The 19,748-nt window shown below is 42.0% G+C and overlaps 3 protein-coding genes across 4 annotated transcripts; all 3 read right to left on the reverse strand.

The window, feature by feature from the left end:
• Window positions 1-44: 44 nt before the first annotated feature.
• On the reverse strand, window positions 45-2,239 carry LOC110487275 (DAN domain family member 5-like). The gene is made up of 2 exons (XM_021559193.2): window positions 1,023-2,239; window positions 45-828 (listed from the first exon to the last, which is right to left on the reverse strand). The coding sequence occupies exons 1-2, from the start codon at window positions 1,551-1,553 to the stop codon at window positions 535-537; spliced, it is 825 nt and encodes a 274-aa protein (XP_021414868.2). The 5' UTR covers window positions 1,554-2,239; the 3' UTR covers window positions 45-534.
• Window positions 2,240-2,376: 137 nt separating this feature from the next.
• Window positions 2,377-10,148, reverse strand: LOC110516103 (tetraspanin-16-like). Of its 2 annotated transcripts, XM_036940287.1 has the most exons (8): window positions 9,819-10,148; window positions 9,363-9,471; window positions 8,183-8,380; window positions 6,989-7,063; window positions 6,525-6,632; window positions 5,703-5,858; window positions 5,300-5,383; window positions 2,377-2,900 (listed from the first exon to the last, which is right to left on the reverse strand). In XM_036940287.1, exons 2-8 carry the CDS (start codon window positions 9,429-9,431, stop codon window positions 2,841-2,843), a joined length of 750 nt encoding a protein of 249 aa, XP_036796182.1. In that variant the 5' UTR covers window positions 9,432-9,471; window positions 9,819-10,148; the 3' UTR covers window positions 2,377-2,840. The 2 variants fall into 2 exon arrangements, with proteins under 2 accessions (XP_036796182.1, XP_036796181.1); XM_036940286.1 differs by lacking the exon at window positions 9,819-10,148 and having other exon boundaries at window positions 9,363-9,778.
• A 2,289-nt stretch (window positions 10,149-12,437) lies between these two features.
• LOC110485650 (tetraspanin-1) lies at window positions 12,438-19,470 on the reverse strand. The gene is made up of 8 exons (XM_021556753.2): window positions 19,376-19,470; window positions 17,493-17,574; window positions 14,863-15,078; window positions 14,502-14,576; window positions 13,857-13,964; window positions 13,496-13,630; window positions 13,191-13,283; window positions 12,438-12,957 (listed from the first exon to the last, which is right to left on the reverse strand). The coding sequence occupies exons 2-8, from the start codon at window positions 17,547-17,549 to the stop codon at window positions 12,904-12,906; spliced, it is 738 nt and encodes a 245-aa protein (XP_021412428.2). The 5' UTR covers window positions 17,550-17,574; window positions 19,376-19,470; the 3' UTR covers window positions 12,438-12,903.
• Window positions 19,471-19,748: the final 278 nt, after the last annotated feature.

Raw genomic sequence — 19,748 nt, forward strand, 5'->3', positions numbered from 1 at the left:
GAATCAAAGCACATCAAGGGTAAAACCAAGTAACAAGCCAAAAATAGATTGACATTTTTATTTCACAAAAACAAAATGCAGTTCAGTTCAGATGAAACTAAACAAGTTATTCAACATGATTACACTGTGGAGTGGATGACTCATTCTGCCACAGGGTTGAACAGAAATGTTCATGACTAAAAATGTTAGTCACTTGTCAACAATCATTGGTGGCACTTGCCTCCAAATCGTTTTTCTCTGAATTAGAAATTCAGACTCACACATACAATACACATAATCAATGTCCACATCTGACATCACAATATAAATATTTTCTGTCCAAAAATGATGAATAGAGTCATCAAAATAGGCTAGAGCAGGTGCTGTGAGGGGGGAAACAAGTATTTAGGGCGATATTGTCGTAGTGCAAGAATGTTGCGTTGCAATGTGCAAAAAATACTATAAACTTCCTTATAATTTCGCAGTGTGCGTTTTCTAATTCGCACAGAGCTTTTGCACCTGGAAAATGTCGCCCTTAAACTACAGTATCTTCAGTTACAAGTGCATGGAGGCCACAGCCTCGATATTCCCCTCCTCACGACCAGTTTCACATTTGCATTCTTCCACCACCATCACGCGCTTCTCCCGCACCTCCATCCCACAGCGCAGAGGCACCGTCACCGTGTGAGCCTTGGATGGAGCGCAGCGGGAACATGGCGCACGGCGGTGTCCCCCTGCACCCGTCAGCCTGGCAGACTCCCAACCAGAGGGAATGAACAGCGAACTGCATTGACCGAAGCACAGTTTGTTGTGGACTGTTACCGCGTCGCAGCCATCGGACGTTATCCGCTGTACATGGAAGATCGATTTTTAAAAATTAGACTCGCATAAACATTTCGTATTTTGATGTTTCAAGCATTAGGCCCTACTTATTAAAACATATCCCTTTTAACTTTCTAATTTAGTATAATAATTTGATTAAACATTAGGCCTACTGTCCTATACCATCTTTGTCATTGTTAACCAAAATTGAAAGGTCTCACCTGAGTAAAAGGCACCGCGGCGCAGCTCTGTCTGTTGGCAGAGTCTTTGAGACTGAGGGGCAGCGACATGGACATGGTCTTACTGTGGTCGCTCTTATCCATGGCCCTCTGCCACATCTCAAATCCTTGCCTCTTCTTCATACCCACCCCGCCATTGCCCTGACTGTCGTGGTGCAGATGTGACAGTGGATGCAGAGGCACCGCAGCTGCTTTGTCAGGGAGCGCAAGAGGGCCAGGGCGACCCATGGACAAGAAGGCTGGGAAAGGCATCCTCGGACCGGGCGCACCCCGGGGGAAAATCCCGCCTCGTCTAAAAAGACCCGACAGACCCAGGTTATTGGGGTTGAGTTTGACTACTTTGACCGTTCCCCGAATAGGCTCCTGTTCGTCGACTGGACCGTTACCGGATGATTCAAAGTCCCGGCTCGCGCCATTCTTAGGAACGCTCTTGATGGAGTTGTGAGGGAATGGAAGAGACAAAGCCACGGCAGAAAATGTGGACAAAAACACAAAGTTGATGAAGAAAGTCATTTTTCCCCAACAAAAAGAGAAAATCTTTGATATTTTGTTCCAGATTCAGAAAACACTAATTATTCCGCAGCAAATAAATCAATAATCAATTGGTTGTCTATATTTTAGTGGTTCAAGGTTCCAAATGGAAACCTTGCTGTCAGTCTGGGCTACGAGACACTGGAGTTGGTGGCAGCCTTTTATAAGAAATAACCAACCCAGCCTTCACCTCTTGGAAGGTGTCATAATTCCCATGATAATGGTCAGTATATCACACCTAGCATTTAGGATTTTATTAGGATCCCCATTAGCAGTTGCTGAAGCAGCAGCTACTCTTCCTGGGATCAACACAAAACATGACATAATACCATAAAAACATCTTTCTTTAAACATCAAGAACCGCCCAGACTGAACTACACCTGCTGGGTCATAAGATCCATTGACATTGACAACTTCAAAGGGTTTACGTTTATTACAGGTGAGTGTTTGAAAGGTGGTGAAGACATTTGAAGTAGTCCTATAGAGTTTTGCTAAGCTCTGAGGATGTGAGTTTGAGAGCTACCCTGTATCAACAGAATAATACCTAGCCAAACAAGGGGCTTTCACTACATGTGGTGGTAAAGTCATAATGGGTTTATGTTCCGTGGGTATAAAGCCCAGCTCCCTTGTTATGGCCCATCATAATGCCATTAGTCCTGTGTTCTCACCCATGACCTGATCAGTCACTGGCTGTCTGGAGTTCTAGAACCCTGCTAGGAGTTCCCATGGGCTCTGTGTTAATTGACACATGAACTTTCCCATCCCCACCCCCCCTGGACCACATTCCCATCCCCACCCCCCCTCGACCACTTTCCCATAGGCAGCTTCTATCTGTTAGTGAGTGAAGTAACTGTTAAGGAGAACAAAAATGTATGCACGCACTACCGTAAACCTGTTTGGATTAAAGTGTCTGCTAAATGGCATATATTATTATAATATAACTCAATGTTACTTAATGTTCCCAGACATGTGACTGACCATGATACTGTGATTCTGCCTCTGACACTTCAGATATATTCCACAAGAGGGAGTAGTTGTCAAAGAGTTTTCCTGTTCACTAGCCTGCTAATCATCACACATTCACATACAGAGAGACACACCCACCCTCCCACATCCACCATAAACCCTAAGCAGTCCCTAAGCACCACAATAACCACAGTCTACTGACAAGGAGGCTTCATCTGCAAGTCTCATTTATTATGGTGTTGTCTCTGGTCTGGTTGACCTACCATGCCTGGGTCAGGCTCTGTTCTCTGTGTTGCTGCTGGTCTAATAATAGGTGTTGCCTAGTCTGACGAACAACACTACTGACACCATCATGGACGCCAACTGAAACAGACACACACAACAAAAACCACACACACGTATTTGGCCACGGGAAACACATTGAAGCGTCATTAACACACACCACAGGCCACGGAAGGGAGCTATAGCTCTGTCTAACTTTGACTCTTCTGAAATAGGTTTAGCTGGCTTTGCTGAGTTCACTCATGTGGTAATGGGGTTGTTCACATCGAGCACGCGCACACGCACACACACACACACACTGCATGTGGAAACTATGTTTTAACACAAAAGTCTAACTTTGAGGCTAAGCTAATGTTTCAGTTCATTTGTGTTGGGGTGGTGTTAGTGGTTGTGGAGTCTCTCAGGAGAACAGTGTCATGAATGGAGTCATTTCATTAGTGGGTGCAAAGGCAGATCTGCATCCCAAATAGCATAAGACTGCATCCCAAATAGCACACTATTCCCTACTGTACATGGTGCACTACCTTTGATCAGAGCCCTATGGGTCCTGGTCAAAAATAGTGCACCATATAGGGAATAGGGTTCCATTTGGGATGCAGCCTTAGTCTTATCTGCCTTGGCATCCACTATTGAAATGACCATTCATGACACTGTCTTCCTCAGTGAGAGACTCAATAACAGCTAGCAGTGATTGTGTTATTTTGTCTGATCCATGTTGATTCACAAGGCCAATTTACTGTTTAAGACGTTCATTTACACGATGGTGATCACAATGGAAACCACCTGTGGCTGTTTGTGGCCAATGTCTCTACCCTCTAGTCATTTTGTCCCCATATACATTTGGGTAACTCTCCCCATATACATTTGGGCAACTCTCATCATATACATTTGGGCAACTCTCATCATATACATTTGGGTAACTCTCATCATATACATTTGGGTAACTCTCCCCATATACATTTGGGCAACTCTCATCATATACATTTGGGCAACTCTCATCATATACATTTGGGTAACTCTCACCATATACATTTGGGTAACTCTCCCCATATACATTTGGGTAACTCTCCCCATATACATTTGGGTAACTCTCCCCATATACATTTGGGTAACTCTCACCATATACGCTACCATTCAAAAGTTTGGGGTCACTTAGAAATGTCCTTGTTTTTGTCTATTAAAATAACATTAAAATTGATCAGAAATACAGTGTAGACAATGTTGTAAATGACTATTGTAGCTGGAAACGTCTGATTTTTAATGCAATATCTACATAGTCGTACAGAGGCCCATTATCAGCAACCATCACTCCTGTGTTCCAATGTCACATTGTGTTAGCTAATCCAAGTTTATAATTTTAAAAGGCTAATTGATAATTAGAAAACCCTTTTGCAATTATGTTAGCACAGCTGAAAACTGTTGTTCTGATTAAAGAAGCAATAAAACTGATCTTCTTTAGACTAGTTGAGTATCTGGAGCATCAGCATTTGTGGGTGAGATTACAGGCTCAAAATGGCCAGAAACAAAGAACTTTCTTCTGAAACGCATCAGTCTATTCTTGTTCTGAGAATTGAAGGCTGCTTGTCCTTCTAGGCAGAATTGCAAAGAAAAAGCCATATCTCAGACTGTCCAATACAAATAAAAGATGGTCAAAAGAACACAGACACTGGACAGAGGAACTCTGCCTAGAAGGCCAGCATCCCGGAGTCGCCTCTTCCCTGTTGACGTTGAGACTGGTGTTTTGCAGGTACTATTTAATGAAGCTGCCAGTTGAGGACTTGTGAGGTGTCTGTTTCTCAAACTAGACACTCTAATGCACTTGTACCTTTTGCTCAGTTGTACACCGGGGCCTCCCACTCCTCTTTCTATTCTGGTTAGGGCCAGTTTGCGCTGTTCTGTGAAGGGAGTAGTACACAGCGTTGTACGAGATCTTCAGTTTCTTGGCAATTTCTTGCATGGAATAGCCTTCATTTCTCAGAACAAGAATACACTGACGAGTTTCAGAAGAAAGTTCTTTGTTTCTGGCCATTTTGAGCCTGTAATCGAACCCCCAAATGCTGATGCTCCAGATACTCAACTAGTCTAAAGAAGGCCAGTTTTATTGCTTCTTTAATCAGAACAACAATTTTCAGCTGTGCAAAACATAATTGCAAAAGGGTTTTCTAATGATCAATTAGCCTTTTAAAATTATAAACTTGGATTAGCTAACACAACGTGCCATTGGAACACAAGAGTGATGGTTGCTGATAATGGGCCTCTGTACGCCTATGGAGATATTCCATTAGAAGAAATCAGCCGTTTCCAGCTACAATAGTCATTTACAACATTAACAATGTCTACACTGTATTTCTGATCAATTTTATGTTATTTTAATGGACAAAAACAAAGTCATTTCTAAGTGACCCCAAACTTTTGAACGATAGTGTAAGTTTGGGCAAATCTCACCATATAAATTTGGGCTAATCTGAAAGGACCCTTACCTCCATGACACAGATCCCAGAAGCAGTGGAGCCAAAGATGACGCTTTGGTCCCGGATCACATTGATCAGTTTGGTAATGCAGCTCTGGTGACCGACAGATAGATAAAGAGGACGTCACCATCTGTTCCTTCACAAGACATGGCCACTACCCAAATTAGGATTTGGCCCTTAGAAATAGGCAACGGAGTAATGACTTTTGACACTGCTACATCCACCATAGTTTCTGGAACCATGCTGAAAAAGACAAATGTAAGAAAATATCCAAACCAGAACAGTTTGCTGTGGGTCAACACGATAGAGTGAAAGGGGTCAAAGTCGTTCCAGCTATGGTGGATGTGTAACCAGGCCAGCTCGGTACAGCTTGGTTTGGCTCGGCTTATTCATGTGGAAAAGTCTACCCTACCTTTGGGTGTATCAGGCCCTGGGTGGTGTCGAGGCCGTCGCAGGCGGTGCTCGTCAGGTCAACACAGCACGTCTTGGGGTACAACAGGCCAGTGTTAGCACTGAACACGGAGTTCTTGAAGTCTTCCGTGGAGTTGTCAAAGCCACAGCACTTGTACTGCACACAGTAGAGAAAGGCAGAGCGTTGAGACAGTGAAACAGGTGGGCTTCTATTGGTTCCCATTTACAATTGATGGGCTTACATGTTTCTTCCGGAGCTTTTGCACATATACAGTGAAGAACGGTAGCTCTAGTCTGAAAACCAGACCTGTTTAGTGCAAACATTGCACTCCTTGTAGTTCGTGTCATATGCCAAAGTTTGGCATGACAAGGAGAGGCAAGGAGTGGAATGATAGACTGGTACCCAGGGTATGGTAGATCCTACTGGTATTAAGCGGCAATCAGCAGTAAAAACAATGATGACAAAGCGTCCCCCCCACCCGTTTTGGTAAAAAGCTGAGGGATGAGGCTGGAGAAATATAACCACTCTCAAATTCATAAACAGAGATATGGATTCAAGGACTGATCATCCATGATATCAACATCATAGTTGTAACAATGTTTTTAGGCTATATAGTGTTTGTTTACATTTACTTTGTTCACAAACATTGGAGTAAAACAAGCTTACAGTATATTTTGGGTTCTGAACTAAGCTCATGAGGCATTTATAAGTTATAAACTTCAAGAATCAATGGTTATATATAAATAATTCCAAAAGTCCAAAAAATGAATGTAGCAACTGCTGATTGCCCCTTTAAAGTCAGAGTTCACATAGCCCACTCACATGGACCATGATGGTGTTCCAGGCTGTTGATATGGGGTCTGAAGCCGTTGGTCCCATATAGGACATCCGTAAAGAGTCCTTACTGGCTCCACGAATCATAACCTCCACCTGAAACACAGGAAGTCGCCCAATCATTTACCCCAGTGCTTGACTGTTAATCCCACCAAGAAAACTTTACAGTATTTTTGTAGCAGTTCAGACAGTAAGGCTGTGTGTGAATCATCTGTGCTTTGTACAGTTTCTTTGTTGCAGTTTAGATAGTGAAAGTGAATAGATCATATGTGCATTGTACAGTATCTTTGTTGCAGTTTAGACTGTGAGGATAGGGTCAATGTGGATTGTCTGTGCTTCGTACAGTTTTTATTTTGCAGTTTAGACAGTGAGGGTGTGAGTGGATCGTATGTGCTTTGTATGGCATCTTCTTTACAGTTTAAACAGTGAGGGTGAGTGGATAATCTGCTTACCAGATCTTTGTACACCAAGATGAAAATAACCCCAGTAACCTCAGCTGTAAACATCATGGACACGATGAAGAAATACTGTCAGATCAAGGAGAGGGTTAGAATCAACCACAACATAGTTCCAAAGGTGAGCAGGGTAAGAACTGTACACTCTCTATACCTGTGCATTCCCACTTCCTGGTCTCCTGTGACCCAACATATAGTTCCATCTAGTGTACAAATTAAAGTGACGCTACAGATGTTTTGTATAATTTCACCCAGTAGTTTTGAAAGTAGAGCTCACGAGCCAAAACAGGTGTCTGAAAAGTGTGCACAATTTTGTAAATCATTTTTTTTAAATCATCATTTTTTAAATCATGTAATTCTTATGCTATGTTAGCAATTCCAATTCGTACGATATGTTACGAATTCGTAAATGCTTAAGATCCCGTTCAATCTCTTTAAGTGGAATACACAAAGACTATAGAGCAACCATCAAATTTCTCTGTGGAACTTGCCTAGCACATCTGATTCAACTAATAATCAAGCCCTTGATTGACTACTTAAATCCGTTCAGAAGGACACAACATCTTGGAACGTTCAGATAGAAATATGTTATGTAGAACAAACATGCCTCTCCAACATGTGGAAAAAGAAATCATGTCGGCTATACTCATGGCTTCACTATCTGCAATGTTCGACAACATTTGGCAACTGAACGTGGCCCAGGTGTTCTAGTTCAGGGCTACAACAAAATTGTGAAACATCTGGGGGTCCCCGAGGAGAGGTTTGAGAAACAAGGGTATAGACTACACAACACAACAACCAAATAAGTAGGCCAAAATGGCTCCTTCTAACAGACTCTCAACCATTACCAAGACTTTATGAAGACTACACTCCACAAAAGTGACCCACCTTTCTTCTAGACTGAGCCCCAAATGGTAGTCCCCCCATGTTATACTGTCGATGAGGTTTATATCTTGTAAAACGACAGGGGGAATTTGCTCATTTGAATTTCATGTTTGTTTTATTATTTAAAAGTGAAACATGAATTGCCTCCATCAAGTCACGAGTGTGTCCAGAAGTTAGAGTTTATTGACCCCCTTGTCACCCTCTGGAAGTCACCCTTGGAGTTTTGACAACAACACGCGTCAACAGAGGGCCCTCAGAGCGAATTGGTCGGGGCGAGGGGGTGGTTTGGGATTCACGGTCTCTTACCAGCAAGATGAGGCAGCGGTTCTCGCTCCAGGCCCCATAGCAGCCAATGAACCCCAGCAGAGACAGGATGGCCCCCAGGCACATACACACATAGCTGATGGTCACCAGCTGTGCCGAGAAAGAGCCCATCACCTGGACAAAGGTGGCCGCCCCGTACCTAATCCACACGCCTAGGCCAAACAGCACAAGGCCACTCACCTGGATGGGGGAAGAGATGGACCATAGAGTTAGAATGACTAGATTGTAGAACCTTCTGATTTAAGACAGTGTCCCGTGGGGGAACTGGTCAGGCGACCATATTGGGGTAGAGAATGAGATGCACATCCATGAGATTGAGGGTAGCCTGGTTGTTAGAGCGTTGGACTAGTAACCGAAAGGTTGCAAGTTCAAATCCCTGAGCTGACAAGGTACAAATCTGCTGTTCTGCCCCTGAACAGGCAGTTAGCCTAGGAACAATGGGTTGTCTTTGAAAATAATAATTTGTTCTTAACAAAGGTAAAAATGTAAAGGGTATTGATAGAGTGTATTGACATTGGACATACTGATTGGGTGAAAGAACATGAGATTGATCATATTGATGCATCATTATCGTGTTTTCCCCAACAATTACTGTAGACACGGGCTAAGAGTTGATCAAACTAGATTCTGAAATGAATGCAGGGCCTCAACTAAACTATATTGAATTTAAAACGTTGGACTATCCTGAGCATACCATCTGTAACACATAGGGCCAGTTTCCTAGAACCGATTAAGCATAGTCTTGGACTAAAAAGCTATTTGAATTGAATTTATTTTGGGTAACAGACATATACAACAAAGTGTACAATATGGACCCAGAGGATATCACTTGAAAGTGTTAATTAAAACGCTTATTTACAAAGTGGTCCTCAATGGTAAAAACAATAAAACATAATGATTAAAAGGCAAGGCAAAATTACAAACAACCATAAATACATTAATTTATATTGACATCCTAAAAAGCAGCACCATGGAGATTCAAAGGAGATTCTCTGATTCCCTGTGGTCTGATGATTCTATCGAACTGTCACTCCAACCTACATGTTGTTGTGAATGTAATCGTTCTGCAGTGTGGGTTTGATTGAGGTCCAGCCTAATAGCCTCTTTTGGTATAATCTACAGATAACCCCCCCAAAAAGCACACAAAAAACGATGCACTTACAAATATGATGCCACTGAGTAACATCATCAGGTACCTCAACAGGCCATACAGGTGATGTAGTCTGGACATGGGTGACAGCGCTGTAATGTCATGAACCGGTTGGTTCAATCTACCGAAACCATACATACAGGTTAACATTTTTCACATAGACCAATAATCTGGAAATGTTCAATACTCAACGTTGTTGTTGAATTGTTATCCATCATTGAAATGACAAACACTCATTACATGCAAAAATAATGTTATCCAAAGTTAGCTAGAAGTTAACTAGCTACTATAGGCTTGGATATTTCATATTCCTTTTGAAAAATGTGCATTTTTAGCTAATTAAATAACGTTAGCTAGCTAGTTACTGTGTATATAATTGGCCAAAGGCAAAAGCTAAAAGTTATGAAATTCCTTATTAGCTGTTCAATAATTGGCAAATTAATGAGTTGCGCTTGCATTCTTAATGACCTTTTTGTAGGCTACAAGTTGTATTTAGCTAGCCCAGCTGACAAGCTAACTTGCTATTGGTATCTTCTTTTGACAGGGGCACGAGCACGAACCTTCTTCATGGCAATGCGCACCCGTTTCCCAGGGCAACGCAGTTCTGGGTCATAAGGTCATAATCAGAGGTGTCACAATTAACATTTTGTAACAATAGATGTAGCTCGAGGATACAATGTTAACTTTATTTCTATTGTGCTTTTCAATAGGAACCTGGTATCAGAGCATTTCATATTATTCTGTATGTAAATCTATGACAAGCTACAGCCCATCGGAAAGTATTCAGACCCCTTGACTTTTTCCACATTTTGTTACGTTAGCCTTATTCTAAAATATATATTTTTTATCCCCTCAGCAATCTACACACAATATCCAATAATGACAAAGCGAAAACAGGTTTTTAGAAATGTTAGCAAGTGTATTTAAAATAAAAAACAAATACCTTATTTACTTAAGTATTCAGCATCTTTTCTATGAGACTCGAAATTGATCCTGTTTCCATTGATCATCCTTGAGATGCTTCTACAATTTGATTGGAATCCACCTGTGGTAAATTCAATTAATTGTACGTGATTTGGAAAGGCACACACCTGTGTATGTATATAAGGTCCCACAGTTGACAGTGCATGTCAGAGCAAAAACCAAGCCTTGAGGTCGAAGGAACTGTCCGTAGAGCTCCGAGACAGGGTTGTGCCAAGGCACAGATCTGGGGAAGGATATCAAAAAATATATGCAGCCTTGAAGGTCCACAAGAACACAGTGGCCTCCATCATTCTTAAATGGAAGAAGTTTGGAACAACAGAGACTCTTCCTAGAGTTGGCCACCTGGCCAAACTGAGCAATCGGGGAAGAAGGGCCTTGGTCAGGGAGGTGACCAAGAACCTGATGGTCACTCTGTCAGAGCTCCAAAGTTCCTATGTGGAAATGGGAGAACCTTCCAGAAGGACAACCATCTCTGCAGCACTCCACCAATCAGGTCTTTATAGTAGAGTGGCCAGACGGAAGCCACTCCTCAAGAAAAGGCACATGACAGTCCACTTGGAGTTTGCCCAAAGGCACCTAAAGGACTCTCAGACCATGAGAAACAAGATTCTCTGTTCTGATGAAGCCAAGATTGAACTCTTTGGCCTTAATGCCAAGCTTCACATCTGGAGGAAACCTGGCACCATCCCAACAGTGAAGCATGGTGGTGACAGCATCATGCTGTGGGGATCTTTTTCAGTGGCTGGTACTGGGAGACTAGTCAGGAATGAGGGAAAGATGAACGGCGCAAAGTACAGAGAGACCCTTGATGAAAACCTGCTCCAGAGCGTTTGGGACCTCAGACTGGGGCAATGGTTCACCTTCCAACAGGACAACGACCCTAAACACACAACCAAGACAACATAGAAGTGGCTTCGGGACAAGTCTCTGAATGTCCTTGAGTGGCCCAGCCAGAGCCCGGACTTGAACCCGATCGAAAGTCTCTGGAGAGACCTGAAAATAGCTGTGCAGCAATGCTCCCCATCTAACTTGACAGAGTTTGAGAGGATCTGCAGAGAAGAATGGGAGAAACTCCCCAAATACAGGCGTGCCAAGCTTGTAGCGTCATACCCAAGAAAACTCAATGCTGTAATTGCTGCCAAAGGTGCTTCAACAAAGTACTGAGTAAATGGTCTGAATACTTATGTAAATTGGATATCAGTTTTTATAAATATTTTTGCTTTGTCATTATGTGTGTAGATTGAGGGGGAGAAAGCAATGTAATACATTTTAGAATAAGCCAGTAACGTAACAAAATGTGGAAAAAGTCAAGGGGTCTGAATACTTTCGAAAGGCACTGTATAAAGTATGATATGTGACATTTTGTAGGGTATGTATTAATTTAAGGATGTTCACCACCCATTTCGTATGATATGTTACAAATTACAATAAAACATACAATGTAACAAAATATAGCTAGGTGGCTAACGTTAGCTAGCTGGCTAATGTTAGCTAGGCTAGGGGTTAGGGTTAAGGTCAGGGAAATGGTTAGCTAAAATGGTTATGGTTAGCTAAAAGGGTTAGGGGAAGGGTTAGCTAGCATGTTAAGTAGTTGCAAAGTAGCAAAAAAGTAGTAAGTAGTTTCTAAAGTTGTCCGTGATGAGGTTCAAACTCTCAACCTTTGGGTTGCTAGAAGTTCGCCTTATACGCCCACCCAGTCAACCACCCTGCTTTCATTTAATTAACCATCTGTTATGTAACCATACCAAAAGTAACATATCATACTAATTTGCATTTCACAGATTTACATTTACTATGTTACATCTAGTCTGAGACCAGGCTGTCAATACAAGTAAAAGTGCTTCATATCATAAAATATAAATACTAACAAAGACAGGAGGAAGGAGAATTGAAAAATTGCTAATTAAAATCATACATTAAAAGCATCTTCATAAAAGTCTTGTCTTCAGCAGGGATTTAAAAAGAGGCACCGAATCTGCAAGTCTGATCTAAAAAGTAGCCTAGTAGATGCCAACTTTAGGTGAATATGATTGAGAAACTATTGCATATAAGAACATGTTTAATTTCCTCGTAAAGAATAGAACAAGAAATAAACAAGTCAGATTGAATGTGGTAATTTCTAAACTTCAATATTTATATGTACAAAATGAGACACTGTATATCCATTCAAGACTGTAGAATAAAAAATAAAATAAAAAGTCTTGCCAGTTAGAGCAAGTGTAAAGCAATTACCTTCTCAAAACATCATACCTTCATGTAAAGTCTTCAGCTTCAGCAATAAACAAATAAGGATAGAGATAAAGGAATCTAATTTACACATAAATAAGTACTGAATGTATACAGTAGGCCCTATACAGTATATGTGCCCAGATATTGTTGATATACCATGGAGGTGATCGAGTCACAACAGGGTTTTGAACAACGCTCCTTCCTCTCTTGTTTTTCTTTTAGAATTGAAATATTTTAATAATCTTTGGTGTTTGAAATTAAACATGTCGACTGAAGGTGTCAAGGTGAGGCAATGATGATGGTTAAACAGGCGTGGTCCTGGATGTCGGGGTCCTCAGTGCTACTTGTTACCAATCTGTTGGTAGAGAACCATTGACACCACCATGGCAGCAATCTGAAACGATGACACGTCACAAGTGTTAACGGAATATAATGGTTACGTTCCAAATGGCATCCTAATCCCTTTATAGTGCATTACTTTTGACTAGGGCCCAAATTGCACCCTAACACCTTTATAATGCACTACTCCTGAAGAGGGCCCATAGGGCTCTGGTCAAACGTTGGGCACTATGTAGGGAATAGGATGCTATTTGGGATGCTGATAGTATTGTAACAGGTGTACTGTACCTCAAGCGCAGCGATGCCCAGTCCAACAGCTCCAATGATGACAGCGTTGTCCTCTATCAGGTTCAGCAACATGGTAAAGCAGCCAATGACATTCTGGGGAGGAAACAGCACTCCAGTATTAGAATTAGATAGCTGCATGGCTATTCAATGATTATAAACACACAAACACAGGCTATTAAATGTAAAACCTAGCCGGGGGCAGGAGATGTTCATGACTATGTGACCCAACCAAAGTGTAAGGAAACCCTGCTGGTCTAAACACAGCACATCGGAAGACCCTGTATTGTACTGTTAGATCTCTGTACCGAGCGTTCAGCAGCAGCAGCTGTGCACGTTTCAGTTTTACTGCAACATGTTGGTGGGTACGTAGGGTCAGTTGGGTTCTCTTGGAAAGGGGATCCATCGAAGTCTGTGTAATTGCGGTATCCACAGCACTTGAACTAAGAGGGAAGCACAGAGACACAAATCATTATGACATGGTAGCATCTACAGAACACAGTAAGCAACTAGCGTAGCCAAGCACCACTGCCTTCTCTGAAACCTGTAAATAATCTGCATAAGAACCTATGCATTTATTGAGTACACAGAAGGGCGCTAATAACATCCACTGGCAGAGTGGCAGTAAATTCACTACTTAATATAGTAGTGTGAATGAATGAAGTATACCTGTTCCATGGTACCATTCCATAGTGAAGTCAGGCTCTCATCCTTCCCATAGTCTTTTTGAATGCTGTCAACAACCTTCTCACTAAGGTCCTCAAGAACTTCCTTAGCCTAAAACATACAAAACAGAACACAAACCCATTTCCACAAATTCAGAACATCTTTATTGTCCCAACATTAGGCTATTTGATTTACTACTGTATAAAAACTGTTTTTATCTGCCAATATGAACAAAACCATCTAGAAGAAAAAGAAACGCACACCTATTAAGACGAGGTGCTGGCTAGCGGAGTAGAAAACTTGAAAATAAAAGAGAGCCGCACACTCTAGGAGCTCAGATGCAAAAATGGAATTACCAACGTTTCGACAGCCAAGCTGTCTTCATCAGGGTATAATCACAAACACTGCGGGATGACTCGTTTATATTGTATCAAAAGACACAGGTGTCTGTAATCATGGCTAAGAGTGGCCTAATATCATTGGTTAATAATCAAATATTAAAATGTCATACAAAGAACAGCATACAAACAACAAATGGATAGCATACGATCATAGATTCATTTGACTACACAAGCTTACAAACAATTACAATGGCAAAGTCACAATAATCACAAGACCAGGGCCCATACAGTGTTAATAACTACCTACCAGTGGTTGGAAGACGAGGACCACCACGCACCCAGCCACCTCTGCAATGAATATGATCAGGATGATGATGAAGAACTGGAAAGGAACAGACAAGCATACAGGGGTTAAGGGTTTGATGGGAAAAAAACAAAGGGTCAAAACTATCACATTAGATCAAAGGTCAAAATTCTATAAATATATAATTGTGTATATCAACAAAGAAAGTAATTTTGCACAAAACATTTTTTTTAAAGTAACAAATAATGAATTAATCTTTCCATACCAGTACGAATATTCAAAAATAAACAGAGTAAAAGTCAAGTTGGTATTTGTATTAAATCGATTTCTGAATATTTATGTTCAATGGTCAAAGATGACACACCAGCATCAGCATACACCTGGACTCCTTCATGGCTCCACAGCACCCTAGGAAGCCCATGATCAGCAGGACCCCTCCGACCCCCATGAGCAGGTAGGCCACGTTAGCCAGCTGGCCCAGTTCTGCTGGGGCGTCCTTAATGTTGTCTAGTACTCCCAGTAGAGAGCCACTGTCCACCTTCACCCACACCCCCACTGCCAGGATGGCCACACCTGCCAACTGATACACACAACAGGGAGGTGGGAGAGAGAAAGAGGAGAAATAAGGGGAGGGGATAGTTTTAGTGTTTGGGAAAATGTTGATGAAGAGTACAGGGAGTATACTTGGAATGTTCTTTGAAAACTCTAAACCATATCATTAGAATGCGTCGTGGAGAATAAGTGGGGCAAATGTTGTCATCATACACAATATGGTCATCTCTGCAACCATTAACTTCACAATTTTTGAAAGAAATCCCGAACCCACAGTAATTAGCTAGTATGACAAGGCAGGTAATTCATCTTCTTACTGTGACTAAAAATGACTTACAATATTAGTTCTGGGTAATATCATAACCAGAGAGTATATAAACTCAGCAAAAAAAGAAATGTCCCTTTTTCAGGACCTTGTCTTTCAAAGATAATTCGTAAAAATCCAAATAACTTCACAGATCTTCTTTGTTAAGGGTTTAAACACTGTTTCCCATGCTGGCCTTTCTAGGGAGTTTTTCCTAGCCACCGTGCTTCTACATCTGCATTGCTTGCTGTTTGGGGTTTTAGGCTGGGTTTCTGTACAGCACTTTGAGATATCAGCTGATGTACGAAGGGCTATATAAATACATTTGATTTGATTTGTTCAATGAACCATAAACCATTAATGAACATGCACTTGTGGAATGGTTGTTAAGACACTAACAGCTTACAGACGGTAGGCAATTAAGGTCACAGTTATGGAAACTTAGGACACTAAAGATGCCTTTCTACTGACCCTGAAAAACACCAAAAGAAAGATGCCCAGGGTCCCTGCTCATCTGGGTGAACGTGCCTTAGGCATGCTGCAAAGAGGCATGAGGACTGCAGATGTGGCCAGGGCAATAAATTGCAATGTCCGTACTGTGAGATGCCTAAGACAGCGCTACAGGGAGACAGGACGGACAGCTGATCATCCTCCCAGTGGCAGACCACGTGTAACAACACCTGCACAGGATCGGTACATCCGAACATCACACCTGCAGGACAGGTACAGGATGACAACAACAACTGCCCGAGTTACACCAGGAACGCACAATCCATCAGTGCTCAGACTGTCTGCAATAGGCTGAGAGAGGCTGGACTGAGGGCTTGTAGGCCTGTTGTAAGGCAGGTCCTCACCAGACATCACCGACAACAGTGTCGCCTATGGGCACAAACCCACTGTCGCTGGACTAGACAGGACTGGCAAAAAGTGCTCTTCACTGATGAGTCACGGTTTTGTCTCACCAGGGGTGATGGTCGGATTCACGTTTATCATAGAAGGAATGAGCGTTACACCGAGGCCTGTACTCTGGAGCGGGATCAATTTGGAGGTGGAGGGTCCGTCATGGTCTGGGGTGGTGTGTCACAGCATCATCGGACTAAGCTTGTTGTCACTCAGGCAATGTCAATGTGGTGCATTACAGGGAAGACATCCTCCTCCCTCATGTGGTACCCTTCCTGCAGGCTCATCCTGACATTACCCTCCAGCATGACAATGCCATACTGCTCGTTCTGTGCGTGATTTCCTGCAAGATAGTAATGTCCGTGTTCTGCCATGGCCAGCGAAGAGCCCAGATCTCAATCCCATTGAGCACGTCTGGGACCTGTTGGATCGGAGGGTGAGGGCTAGAGCCATTCCCCACAGAAATGTCCGGGAACTTGCAGGTGCCTTGGTGGAAGAGTGCGGTAACATCTCACAGCAAGAACTGGCAAATCTGGTGCAGTCCATGTGGAGGAGATGCACTGCAGTACTTAATGCAGCTGGTGGCCACACCAGATACTCACTGTTTCTTTTGATTTTGACCCCCTCCCCCCCCCCCCCCCCCCCCCTTTGTTCAGGGACACATTATTCCATTTCTGTTAGTCACATGTCTGTGGAACTTGTTCAGTTTATGTCTCAGTTGTTGAATCTTGTTATGTTCACTCAAATATTTACACATGTTAAGTTTGCTTAAAATAAATGCAGTTGACAGTGAGAGGACATTTCTTTTTTTGCTAAGTTTAGGTAAAGTTTTCCTCAATACACAAATCTATCCTCACAAAGATATGACTGTCATTTATGGTCCCTGTGGAACTTGGATGTGACACATTCCTGTTCTGAAGTGCACTTTCTTATCCTGTTCGCTCTCTGAATGACCTTGAAAATATCTAAGGGGTCATTGACCCTAACAGGTCAGGAGGCTTGGGTTCAAAATGGCGCTTATGTGGACATCTACAAATCCAGAGTGCTAAAGAGGACAGGGGAAGTGACAACTTAATTCAAAGCCATCAAACTCCTTTCAGTACTATAAAACCTTAGTGAATTTAATAGCATATTATGCTAAAAACAGAAGCTTTCTATAGACTGTTTTGGTGTGAATATTCTGGAATATAGGAGATGGGGGATAATTGAATGTTAGCTGAATAGAAGTTGAATCTTACAAAGATGGCTCCATTGAAGATGAACATCATAATCTTGAGAAACCCGGAGCAACACATCTTTGCCGTCTGTTGTTTCCTTCTCCTGAAAAACAAAACAAAACTTCAACAGTGAGTTTAGGAGATGGACTTGGACATGCAGAATATTCAGTCAGTTACGGTTTCAGGCCAGTGTGTGTGTGTGTGTGTGTACATAAAGCTGTGGAGTTGTAACTAGACAGCCAACCTGTCTGGTTACAAGACCACAGGATGTTATACCAGGCTTGTCTGAGTCATTTTACAATGGCATGGCATCCATTTTAGTTACACATTAACCAGGGAGAAGGAGACGGTTATGGGGCGAAATAAATGCTCTCTAAATTTAGCATTTTATTTGTTTTCACGGAGAAATAAACTGGGTTTGGAGTTGAAATGAACAATCAGAAAAGACAACCACCGAACCAACATTTCCATTTTGTAAAGCTGTGTTGTTTGCCAGCCAAATTCTAAGACCTACCAATCACAATGTCGCTTGCTTCCTCATTTCAATTGTCAGTCCAACACCCCTCAAAAACCCTTAGACTGGTAATATGGATTTCACACCTTGCAAGACCTTGCAAGTACCAGTCCATCTCTTTTACTTGAAGTCGGAGCTACTTGGCAGATAACTGTTAATTAATGGGTTCTGGTCATTTGGGACACGCTCAGAGTGGATGTTTTATTACTAGAGGTATTTTACAGGCGTTGGTATTATTGGAACAGTCAAGGAGTCTTATCAGAATCTTCCTGGCAGTCACTGACGTTCAGTAGCATAGAAAACACCTCCATGAGATACAGAGACTTAGCTATCAACCCCCATAATATCTTTATGGTCTGTTTTTTCAGTAGCTTGTTGGCTTTCGTGGGAATTGGAAAAGTGTCTCTGGACGAGTCCAAGCCTAGTTGTTTTGGCCAGAGTTGTCTATTGTAGCCTATTATACTTTATTATCATAGGAAAGACTCCACAACACACGCAGACGTATCGTTTTGAATTGTTATGTCAAATCCTGTATTAGTTTATACCCTCTTCTCTAGCAGCTCGCTGGCTTCCCGTGAACTGGAGAAGTGTCACTGGATGAGACCAAGCCTAGTTTTAATTGCCACAATGACCAGGTTGTTCCTTATTGCTGTTTATGCGTCAGTCTTTAGTGTACTTTGACAACTTTAACCTGCTACCCACAGGGCCATAAACGTCCCCGTGACCAGGAAATAACAAGATTGAGAGGCAGAATGTTACCTTGTTCTTAAAACAAAGGTAAGGGTGAGTTTCCCGGACGAGGATTTACGTCTAGTCCTGGACTAAATAGCATGTGTCCATGAAACTGGCCCTAAATGTGACTTATCAACAACACCATCCCAGGAGTCTCAGTTTCCCTCTCGTTACATGACTAATGTATGAGAATGCAGCAGCACCATCAAAATATTACCACATCATTAATAAGATGCCATTTGATCTCATGACTGTTAGAACTTTAATGTGAACCACTCTTTCATCCACTGGGCAAAGTTCTCCCCTTAGATACAGGAAGGTTCATACAACAGTAACCTGGTTCATGTTAATAAGTAATTTATTAATCCCAAAAATAATCTCCCTTTTTACAGACAAAAAAATAAATATTTTTTTATACAATCTATCAGTTAAATAGAACAATTTCCCTGGATGTATATGATCTGACTTTCTGTTGCAAATTAGATGCAAATGTGACCTGTGTCACAAAATGTATTACATTGAGTATTAGTTTATTTACTGAAGAAAGTACTGGTTTTCATGGGGTTTTTATGTAGCACATCAGACAAATATGATTATATCATTCAAGTTTGTGTATTGTGGGTTATTTTAAATGGAGTAGAAGAATTGAGTCTCTTACCTGTGCTGAGGTGATGACTGTTGATGTTTGAGAGGAGTGTTCGTCTCTATCTGGCCCTTTATCCTCACCCACCCCCACAGGTCTCACAAACACACATGAGGGGAGGGAGGAAGTGACCAGCGCACCACTGATTGGTTTCTAGTGTAGGACAACTTCCTGGTGGCTAAAGTCCTACTAGAGGGAACTTTATGACGGAGGTGAAAACACACACACACTCTAGAGGGTGAAAACACACACACTCTAGAGGGTGAAAACACACACACACTCTAGAGGGTGAAAACACACACACACACACTCTAGAGGGTGAAAACACACACACACACACTCTAGAGGGTGAAAACACACACACACACACTCTAGAGGGTGAAAACAC

Source organism: Oncorhynchus mykiss, chromosome 13, assembly GCF_013265735.2.
Source record: "Oncorhynchus mykiss isolate Arlee chromosome 13, USDA_OmykA_1.1, whole genome shotgun sequence".
NCBI lineage: Eukaryota > Metazoa > Chordata > Actinopteri > Salmoniformes > Salmonidae > Oncorhynchus > Oncorhynchus mykiss.

Bases quoted from the DNA above. Each gene is read 5' to 3' on its own strand.
- LOC110487275 (XM_021559193.2), bottom strand. From the start codon at position 1,553: ATGACTTTCTTCATCAACTTTGTGTTTTTGTCCACATTTTCTGCCGTG. The intron at 829-1,022 runs GTGAGACCTTTC...TTCCATGTACAG, and splicing joins CCGCGGTGCCTTTTACTCAG to CGGATAACGTCCGATGGCTG.
- LOC110516103 (XM_036940286.1), bottom strand. From the start codon at position 9,500: ATGTTAACCTGTATGTATGGTTTCGGTAGATTGAACCAACCGGTTCAT. The intron at 5,384-5,702 runs GTAGGGTAGACT...GTCGGTCACCAG, and splicing joins AGGGCCTGATACACCCAAAG to AGCTGCATTACCAAACTGAT. The intron at 2,901-5,299 runs GTAAGGGTCCTT...TGTCTGTTTCAG, and splicing joins CTGGGATCTGTGTCATGGAG to TTGGCGTCCATGATGGTGTC.
- LOC110485650 (XM_021556753.2), bottom strand. From the start codon at position 17,549: ATGTGTTGCTCCGGGTTTCTCAAGATTATGATGTTCATCTTCAATGGA. The intron at 13,631-13,856 runs GTATACTTCATT...CTTCCCTCTTAG, and splicing joins GGAATGGTACCATGGAACAG to TTCAAGTGCTGTGGATACCG. The intron at 12,958-13,190 runs GTACAGTACACC...TCATCGTTTCAG, and splicing joins TGGGCATCGCTGCGCTTGAG to ATTGCTGCCATGGTGGTGTC.